Source organism: Rhinatrema bivittatum, chromosome 6, assembly GCF_901001135.1.
Source record: "Rhinatrema bivittatum chromosome 6, aRhiBiv1.1, whole genome shotgun sequence".
Lineage (NCBI taxonomy): Eukaryota > Metazoa > Chordata > Amphibia > Gymnophiona > Rhinatrematidae > Rhinatrema > Rhinatrema bivittatum.
The window spans coordinates 279171461-279182198 of record NC_042620.1 but is presented as its reverse complement, the minus strand read 5'-3'; the positions used below and the strand labels follow the sequence as shown (position 1 = coordinate 279182198).

Genomic DNA, 10738 nt, shown 5'->3' with positions numbered 1-10738 from the left:
GAGTGCGAATAAAGGGTTTGAGCCTGCCTTTCCCACATATGTACAGGGGGGGGGGGTTTCTCTCCTCGACGGTAAAATAACCGTGGTTGTGTGTGTGCTTCAGGAACAACAGGACTGATATTTAACAAACGGGGCTGTGCGGGAGGGCAGGAGGCGGTGGAGAAAGGAGCAATGGGAAGAGGACCACACTCTGCAGCCGAAAGTTTGGGAGGGGAGAGCGGAGTGCTTTGCGCCAAGAGACCTCCGAGACTGCCAGCCCCATCTTTCTCCAGATTAGCACTGGTAGATTGCCAAAGGCACCAGAAGCCTGGCTGCCTTTAGCTAAAGATCAGGCGCATACTGCGGCCAGGGCTGTGGAAAGAGAGAAGTCGGATACTCCTGCAGCCACGAGGAGCTCTCCCCCTCTCCCCCACCTTCACCAGGAGGGGGTGGCAAGAACAGCTCTGCACCCACGTACTGTCTGCTGGCAGCTCGGCCTATGCCCCTCCACCCTCCCCCAGGGGCTCTCTCTCTCTCTCGCTCCATTTTGTTTTTCATCCTGTTGAAAGCATAACGAACAAGAGAACTGTGTGCGTACCTCCCAAAGCCCTCTCTCTCCTTCCTCCCTTTAGAGTGCAGGAATGAAATGGTCTCACTAGCAGCCAAAGAGCACCATCCCAAACACCATCCCAGCAAAAAAAAAAGGCACCAACCAGAGCCTACAAACTGCTCCGCTAACTCCAGCAGGTCCCAGATCACTTCCCAAAAAAAAAAAAAAAAAAAAAAGAATCCCAGGTTAACCATGCCCACCCCGCCCCCCCCCCCCGGTTGATACAAGCGGGGGATCCCCTGCCGGGCGTGGAAGTGCATGCTCTGGATACAAAGGCAACGTCACCGCTGCCAAACTCCCTCAGTGGGACACTTCCCAATCCAGTCTGGTCCGCTCTTGCTGCTTACAACCAGACTGCACCACACCAGGCCTTGAATAAACCAGCCCCACCTTCTTCTGCCATGGGATTAGCCTGGCAACAATAATACAATAATACGTACCGAATTCCACCCTCTTATCAAGCAGTTCCGTTGGGGGGAGATTCTCCATTTACACAGTGAATGTATGCACACAGAGACTATTCCCGCCTGCTCCTCTCTGTGGTACAGATCCTTTCCCAGCTCCTCAGGGCTTTTGGCCTAGATCAGCCACTTGTAAAGCCCCTGGCTCCTTCCACCCCTGCCTCTCTGGATCCTCACTTGGGGTTGCCGAGTCCACTAAGCTCTGCTGTGGCAGGCAATGAAGCAGCTACTGCCCTCCAGCACCAGCTCGTTAGCTGTAAAGGGCCAAGGAAGCCCATCAGACGTCAGCGTAAGGAGTTGCACTGCAAGAGATGCACCTAGAGTTTGTGCAAGTGAATAAAAGGAGAAATCCGGCCTGCCTAACCAGGTTATTTTGGCTTCGGCACCGAAGAAGAGGAGAAGAATTTCTTGAGTGTCTGACCCTGAGCAATTAAAGGAGCCTCGAAATCCACAGCACCTCAGCACTCAGCTCTGTTCGTCCAACCCTGCACCTCAGTAGAGGAGAAGAGGCTCTCAGGCCAGGAGCAGCAACATGGGGCAGGCGCTGGCTAAGAGAGAGCCCTGGCCAAGGGCAGCTTTTGGTGCATCCCCTTCCCTTTGGGACTCATGTACTCGGACGTTCACTCAAAAGGGCACCCGGCTTGGCTCCTCGGAAGGCCATGCTGCTTGCCTACCATTTGGGCCACCCATATGGCAAAAGCCAGGAGAAGGATGGGGAAGCAGACCGAAATGCGTTTTACAAGAGGAGGTAGGCTACCTATTTGGTGAGGTACAGGAGCGCCATTTGTTGTAGGCACGGGTGGTGCCATGTTGTGACAGAGGGTGGAGGACCTCCCCATATCCGATAGCAAGAGACCGCGCTACGTTGCGGGAGACCCACCTGTGGTAAGTAAGCATAGGCTTTGCCACATTGTAGGAGAAGATGGGAGACCCATCTGCTGTAAGCACAGATGGTGCCACATTGTGGGAGAGGATGTGGGTAGCCATTTGAAGCTATTCTGGAAGGACGCCAGCTACAGTCAAGGGGTAGGATTGTTCCAGAGCCCGACTGGGAAGAAGCCACAGTGGGAGAACCAGAGGGTTCAAGAAGGTTTCGGAAAATAAAAATAAAAGGACTGGCAGGAAAATAAAAATAAAAGGGTTTTATTAGCTTGAACATTAATAAATAATTCCCTGTATTCACATTTATGATACAATAGTTCCACTTTCCCCTTGCAGAAATGCTCAGTTGGAACTGGACATGGAGCAAAATGGTTACAGTATAGAACCAGAAAACCTCCGTCTGTCATTTGCAGCACCCCAGGGCTAAGGAAGAACCAGCCCACTTCTGCTGTCAGTACCGATACCACTCCCAGGACCTGGAAGGTCTCTTGCACTCACTGGCATGGTTGGGCACCTTTCCCAATGCAAGACAGGGAGAAGTACCCAAAGACAAGCCAGCAACTGCCCAGGGTTGATGAAAAAGTTTCTATTTCTATTAAAAGTTTCTAAATTTTACCACCTTTAGAATAACTCCTTTTAATGTGTGAACCTGTAGCACAGGACCAACATAAGAAATTGCCATGCTGTGTCAGACCAAGGGTCCATCAAGCCCAGCATCCTGTTTCCAACAGAGGCCAAACCAGGCCACAAGAACCTGGCAATTACCCAAACACTAAGAAGATCCCATGCTACTGATGCAATTAATAGCAGTGGCTATTCCCTAAGTAAACTTGATTAATAGCCATTAATGGACTTCTCCTCCAAGAACTTATCCAATCCTTTTTTTGAACCCAGCTACACTAACTGCACTAACCACATCCTCTGACAACAAATTCCAGAGCGTAATTGTGTGTGGAGTGAAAAAGAATTTTCTCCGATTAGTCTTAAATGTGCTACTTGCTAACTTCATGGAATGCACCCTAGTCCTATTTTTTTTTTTTTTTTTAATAGGCACTAGAAAAGGAATACAACTGGAGCACGTGGAAGCATGCACTGCCACTGAAGGGCAGGACCCTGCAGGAACTACAAACTGACAAGAAATAGACATCAGGGAACTGTGCTCCAGTTAGTTCAACCTTTTAAGTGGTGTACTAAATGTTAAGTGTGGCCGAGTTTAGTGCGAAAATGGTGACTGGTCTGGGCACCCAACGACAGAAAACCATTGGAAAAGTGCTTGATCTCATCATACACGATCACTGATTATCAGAGACACTTTTGAACCTGCTGGCCTGGATGGTAAGACTCGCTCCATACGACGACAGAAGGTACCTAGAAGATGGTTGCCACAATTGCTGATGAGTGAACAAAAGGCAACTTGATCACGGATAGTAACAGCGTTTTGCGAGCAGTTCCACTGGAACGTGGAGGGCTTTTTAATTCTACTTCATTGGAATGGGTGTAAAACTGCAAAGCAGGGCTTGGAAACACCACCGCCACTCAGGCAAGGTCAAGGTGGTGGTTTCTTCTGCTGGTTGACGACCCTCAGCAAGGAGATGCAGTCATGGATAAGCACCGCACACAATCAATCGGAGAACTGCATTAGATAATCAAAAGCAAGAGGCAGATCAAGGTGCAACACAGTACGATGTCCCAGCAGGACAACACAAGTGCCTTACAAGTCTTCACCTGCAAGAGAGTGTCCTCAGAAAGGCGGGCTTAAAGTACTCCAATGCCCAACGGGATTTCTATTTATTCCCATGACTGAAGAAAAGTTTGGTCCCCGAAAATGGTCTAAGTGACCAAGACATGATGAGGATCAGCACACAGAAGAATTTTCAACTAGGATCTGTGCTTTGTCCAAAGCTCATTTCAATTCTAGATGGGACCATACTGGGGAAAAAAGTAAAAAAAAAATAATATAATATAATAATAATAAATAAAAGCCACGAAGATATTTGGCCACGTCCAGTCTTTCATTTTCAGAACACAAACTTTGTGATCATCCCCCCTAATGATGCTGGAACCAGACCACTAGCAGAAGAGTATCTGATACAGGCCTCTGCAGAGCTTGAGCGTGCTTATCACTGCTTTATTCCCAGCAGTTTTCTCAGGGAAAACATCGGGATATTTCAGTGGCAGAGAAACAGAATCTGAGGGCAGATAAGGACTGTAAAGCCTGAGTCCTCTCTCGTTGCAGTTAGGGATCCTCCCTGTTGATCCCAGACTTTCTTAAATTCTTTTACTGTTTTTTGTTAAAAATTTCCCAAAATTCTCCACCTCAAATGTTCTGATTATGGCTTATGTTGGCATTTAGCACAGGCAAAGCATATCAGGACCGAGTGCGCCCCTTGGGTGCAGTCACCAAGGAAGAGCCAGGCTGGCTTCTGCCCCACGGCAGGCAATGGGGCAAAGGCAGGACTGACCCAGCCTGCCCTAAGGAAGATGAGGTCACTGATCAGCTGACGCACTGCTCCTTGAATGTTCTCCGCCCCTGGCCTGACAGGGTCATGCACAAATCTTGATGCCCATCATCGCATGCTCACTGTTGGGGCGGGCCAGAGCTAGCACAGATGATGTAGCTGTGGTCGTTGGGGCAGGGGGTCTATTTCCTGGGCTCACGTCTATTCTGCTTCTCCATATCCTGCTGCAGCTTGCTACCAAACTCCTGACAGCAACCTGAAAACACTGAAAAAGGAAGAATCTATTGCATCCGTGTGTGGGGGGGGGGGGGGGGGGGGGGGGAGGATTCAGGAAAAACAATAGCGTGCATGCAACTCCGACCCAAAGTGGTTTCTTGTTCACTTTTCCTAAAATAGAATACCTGCACGTTTGGATGCATAGAACCTTTTCGATGTCCAAACGTCATATTTAACAATGGCCTGGAAGCCCTCCCGCCTCCCTGCGTACCCCATTGGCTGCCTGCTTCCATCTACGGAGGTCCATAACATCCCCGGGGCTGGTCGTTCGTGGCTGCCAGCTCCTGCCAACCTCTCCCGATCCCAGACCAAGCTCGTGCAAAGAGCCACTGCGTCGCAGAGACTGTGCCGGAACGCCACGCCCTCCCCATCGCTCCCAGGGCAGGCACTTCTCCCCCCCCCCCCCGAAACTTTACTTCAACTTCCCCCGTCTCCCTCACCCCCACCCTACTCTTAAGTACTCATCTTATGTTGTGCAAAACTCTTGTGCTGTGCCACCATAGGACAGGGGGGAAACGTTTTGCAGGGCCTTTCGCATCAGTGCTGTGTGTGGGTGCAGAGGTTGTAGTTGAGGCTTTGGGGGGGGGCTGTACAGGATTTCCTAGCTAACCCAAAAGAAGGTGGTTTACCTCTGGCAGCGGCTGAGTCGCGAGGACCTGGCCTGCAAGGATAGAACAGATGCAGAAATGAACCGTCGGCAAAAGTCTAAAAAGATTAAAATAACACAAACCGATTAAAAATAAAAACATGATCATGAATCTAAAGTAAAACCAATTCCTCCCCCAACCGTAAGCAGACTATTGGCTTACGGTTTTGTCCTCCGTGATAGAAGGGGGATCGGGGAGAAAAAATGTCAACTGCCAGCCAAGTTTTGTGACGGATCACAAGGAAGTGGGCAGAGGTTGTCCCTCCGGAGCAGCCTCCCCCCACCCACCGGGATTGCAGAGCTTAAGAGTCCGTCAGCCGCAGGCTCCTCCGTCTGGTCTCTCTCTCTCTCTCTCGCGGGCTTTGTGTGCTGGCATCCTCACTCTGCGGGATGCAGTCAGGAGAGTGAGGGAGCAGGGCCTCCCCGTCCAGTATCCCAGAGCAGAAAAGACCAAATAGAAGGAGCCAGTCATCCACCAGCAGTTCCCAGCAGAGCACGCTGGTGCCTTGGGACCTCTCCTCTTTACAAAAAGGCACACTGTGTGGGGGTCTGCATCGTCAAGCAGATCTCAAATCCAGCAATATGGACCGGGAATAAAATCTCTGCGGTGCTGTTAAGTAACCAGGCATCCCGTGGAGCAGGATGGGCCAGGAAAACTCCAACCATCCTACTACGAACCAGACCTTAAATCCTGCAAAAATGGGCCGGGAAAACACCACAGGCCTCAGCGGGCACAAACGCCACAAGGCAGTTATTACACAGGCCTGCAATCCTGCAGCACGGAGCAGAAAGCCGGGCAGTGCTGTCCCGTTTCCTGCACGGCCCTCGGGCAGGGGAGAGGAGACTGTTGGTGGGGAGGGCTCCTCAGACTTTGTAGTAGATATTAGCGGGACTCTGAGGGGGCATCTCCTGCACGATGTAGACGGGGTGGCCGTAGTCTCCGCTCACCTTCTCGTAGTGAGGGCAGTAGTTGTTCTCTGTAGTCCGTAAGGGGATGATGATGTCGCTGGGCTCCGAGCCCGCGTTGCCGCTGCACTTGGGGCTGGCCAGGGTGCTGAGGGACAGGGCGGTCGCCCGCTGCTGCGTGTGCTTCCGGTGGCGCTTGCGGATCTTGATGAGCAGGACGATGAGGAAGATGATGATGAGGATGAAGATGATGCAGCCCGCCCCGATGGCTGCAAAGACGGCCACCTTGGAGCTGAAGAAGCCATCGCCGCCGCTCCCGGGCGGGCTCTTCCCGTCCTGGTTAATGGTGTCTGGGGGGAAAAAAAAACAACAAAAAAAAACGTAAAGGGGGCGCTCAGATCCAGTCAACGACAAGGCCGTGAGAAGTGTTAGACATGCTCCCTTGCCCTGGTGCATCGGGCAGGGGGTGGCACGGTGGCAGCAGTCGGGAGACTCGCACGCCGGGATGCTCGCCGCGTGCAGTATGTGGAGGCGACCCCGAGATCTTTCCCTCTCCCCCCCCCCCCCCCCGGCGGACTCTGAAGGAGGGTGCTGCAGGGAAGGGGGCTTTTCTCAGAGCGGACCCTACCGTTCTGGAGCCATAGGGCTGGTCGGATGCAGAGCCAGGGAGGTGCTGGCGCAAGCTTTTGAGGAGTTAGTAAATCCTGTGATACCTGCGCTTCCTAACATATTAACGAACACGTTACAGGCCACAAAAACAGCTGCTAGATGCAAAATCTACATGGAATTCAAGTCCATTTCTCTGTCTGGCTGAATCCTCCCCCCCCAGCTGGCATCCATTAAGAGAAAAAAGTTTTCACAGAAAAATTCCTCAGTTTCTAATTCAGAACAAACTCAGGAAATTAAAAGCATTCTAAGGCAGACTATGCAAATGTGCCAAGCTTTATTGTCCCGCAGTCACTTTTAACCTGGGTATAGTTCTCCTACAGGTTCTGACTCAACTACTCTCCCCTCTACAGAGATTATAGACCCTAAGAACATAGGATTTGCCATACTTGGTCAGAGAGAGGGTCCATCAAGCCCAGTATCCGGTTTCCAACAGAGCCCGGTCCAGGTCACAAATACCTGGCAGGATCCCAAGAGGTAGACAGATTCCAAGCTGCTTATCCCAAGAATAAACAGTGGATTTTTGCAACTCTACCTTAATAATGGTTTATGGATATTTCCTCAAGAAACTTGTCCAAACTTTTTTTTTTAATGCACCTACATTAAAAGCTTTCACCACATCTTCTGGCAATGAATTTCAGAGCTTAATTATATGCTGAGCAATATTTTCTCTTAGTTTTAAATGTACAACTTACTAAGTTCATTGTGTGCCCCTAGTCTTTATACTTTTTGAAAGAATAAACAATCGATTCACATTTATTTGTTCCACTCCACTCATTTTATAAACCTCTAGGATATTTCCCCTCAGCTGCCTCTTCTCCAAGCTAAAGAGTCCTAACCTCTTTAGCCTTTCTTCATAGGGGAATTGTTCCATACCCTTTACCATTTTGGTCGCCCTTGTCTGTACCTTATCTAATTCTGCTATACCTTTTTTGAGATGTGGTATCCAGAACTGCACACAATACTCAAGATGAGGTTGCACCATGGAGTGATACAGAGGCATTATGATATTCTCTGTTTTATTCTCCATTCCTTTCCTAATAATCCCTAGCATTCTCTTTGCTTTCTTGGCTGCTGCTGCACACTGAATAGAAGGTTTCAATGTATTTTTAAGGATGACACTTAGATCCTTTACCTGAGTGGTGACTCTTAATGTGGAACCTTGCATTTTGAAGCTATAAGTTGGGTTATTCTTCCCTAAGGGCATTACTTTGCATTTGTCCACATTAAATTTAATTTGCTATTTGGATGTCCAGTCTCCCAGTTTTGCAATGCCCTCTTGCAATTTCTCACAATCCTCTTGTGATTTAACAATTCTGAATAATTTTGTGTCACTGGCAAATTTGATCACTTCACTTGCTCCCATTTCCAGGTCATTTTATAAATATATTAAAAAGCAGTGGTCCCCGCTCAGATCCCTAGGGCGCTCATTTTTCTCCATTGGGAGAATTTACCATTTAGCCCTATTCTCTGTTTTCTATCTTTTAACCAATTGGTAGTCCACAACAGGACTTTCTAATTTCCTAAGAAGTCTCATTACAGATTTAGTAGAATGCTTTCTGGAAATCCAGGTACACTATATCAGCTGGCTCACCTTTATCCACGTTTTTATTTACGCCCTCAAAATATATAGCAGATTGGTGAGGCAAGACTTCCCTTGGCTAAATCCATGTTGACTTTGCCCCATTAAACTATGCTTATCTATATGTTCAACAATTTTGTTCTTTTTGATAGTATCTGCCATTTTGCCTGGCACAGATGTCAAATTCACTGGTCTGTAATTTCCTGGATCACCCCTTGATCCCTTTTTAAAAATTGGCATTACATTGGCATCCCTCCGATTTTAGGTTCCACAGATGTTACTGATAGTTTACAAATTTCCAATAGCAGGGCCGCAGTTTCATTTTTCAGTTCATTTAGCACTCTGGGATGTATTTGTCTACCCATAACACTGTTGAAAACATTTAGCTTTAAATACTCCATTCCGGTTCGCAGTTGTGTGTTCGGTGAAAAAAAAAGATCTTTCCCCAGTTTGGAGAAATTGGTCCTGCCCAACTATCCTCAACATGCCAGCAAGTAAAGTTTCTGGAGGAAAGGACCATTAAAACCATCATTTGGCCTGAGGTGACTCCAGTTCCTGCTTCCAGGAGGGAGCAACATGCAATGGATTTTCCTGTTTGGGATCTTCCACATGACGCAGGCTTTTGATGGACCACGAGTCTGACCCAGCTTGGCACCCTCTTATGTTCTTACATAACACGACCACCGACACAGAAGCAAAGGAAAGGAGGCAGCAGGAAGAAGAGATGAGACCGGAGGTGAGAAAGCAGACAAGTGAGGAGGAGAAGGGGCATCTCCAAGGCAGGATTTTCCAGTGCGGAGCTGCACAGTCTCCGTCCTCATCTCTCAGAACTGAAATGGCATGCTGGAAGCAGGAGAGGAAGGGAAAGGGAATTTAAGATAGTTCGTTTTTTTTTTAAATTTATTACGTAATAGATCTGACCGAGGAACAACAAAATATATTTTTATTTTTAAGATTTATAGACCACAAATGGCAAATATATTGTTTGAACGGTGTACGGAAATACAGAGAATATCAATAAAAAAAAAAATATATATATCATTAAAAAAAGGTTAAGGAGCAGAGAATCAGAGCAGCTATAGTTATTCAGCAGCCCATGCGGCCCCCTTTCCTGCCATCCTGGGGACCTCACCTTCCATGGCCTGGGCCTAGCTAATGGGATAAGCATCTTGCAAGTCCTGGGCTGGAGCCTTTACCGGCCCTGGCTAACGTTTGAATGTGCTGCTGGCTCGTTGATATCACCCGGGGGTGCCTTCTTAGGCAATCCCTGCTGCGGGGCAGGTTACTCTCAGAGGGAAGGGGGCAAACACCCCTTTCGGAAGCACTTTTCGAAGCCACAGGGGGTTTGGAGGCTGGGGTAACTATTTGGGGGGGAGGGTGGTGGATACAAAGGTGCCCTGTTTATGCTTTCCCCTTCTAAGGGAAGGATTATGAGGCCAGTTCCAGGTTACTGATGCTACTTTTAATGCCCCTCGTTGCTACATTGTGCCCACGGTAGGTTTCGGTTGTTGTATTTGCCTCCGGTTGAACTTGGATGGAGAAAGGGGATATAAAAGCATAACCTCCAGCTTGTGTCTGTGAGAGGCAGGGCAAAGAAAATGGACAAGCGAAAGAGACCAAGAGATATGATGAGTCCTCTACCAGGGGAGCAGAAATGGTAAAAGCAAAGAAATGAGTGTTCAGGAATTTATTTTTTTTTAACTCAGGGGGATGAGAGAAGCTGAATTATCAGGAAAAACAAAAGCTGGGGGGGGGGGGGGGGGGGAGAGAGGGGGGTGGCAGGGAGACAAACAAAGACCAAAGCAAGAGGAGAAAACTGCCCAATGGATAAAAGGAGATAAAAGCTTCTTTAGATATAAGAGAGAGAGAGAGATAAAACAACAAAGAGGGAACAGAAAAGATAAAAGGAGAAAAGTTCTTTTGCTAAGTGTTTGCAGAAGAAGGGGAAGGATACAGGGGAATAAATATTGGGAAGGAGGAGGAAGTACTTGGATGCATTGACACAGTGTTCAGCACCCCAGGACCGTGCCCCCCCCCCCCCCTTCACAGCTTCTCTTTAGGACCTGGAACAGGCCCGGCCCAACGGGACAGAAGACAAACCAGATGTGCACAGAGGCCCGGGCCAGCTGCATCCAGCATCCAAGAGGAGGCGGCACGGCCAATCAACATGAAACGCAGGGCATGGCTTTGATGTATTCTCAAATAGAACTGATGGAGAGGAGAATATCTCCTAGCGTTGGCTAGGAGATATTCTCAGCTACCGCAGTATAG

General features: G+C 48.7%; 1 protein-coding gene across 1 annotated transcript in view; it reads right to left on the bottom strand.

Moving 5' to 3' along the window:
- Positions 1–2916: 2916 nt before the first annotated feature.
- EFNB1 (ephrin B1) overlaps positions 2917–10738 on the bottom strand; it is a 100470-nt gene continuing 92648 nt past the window's right edge. Inside the window, exon 5 of the mRNA XM_029607279.1 lies at positions 2917–6569. Within this exon, the coding sequence (XP_029463139.1) occupies positions 6178–6569 (392 nt within the window). The 3' untranslated portion in view covers positions 2917–6177. The remainder of the gene's footprint in view (positions 6570–10738) is intronic.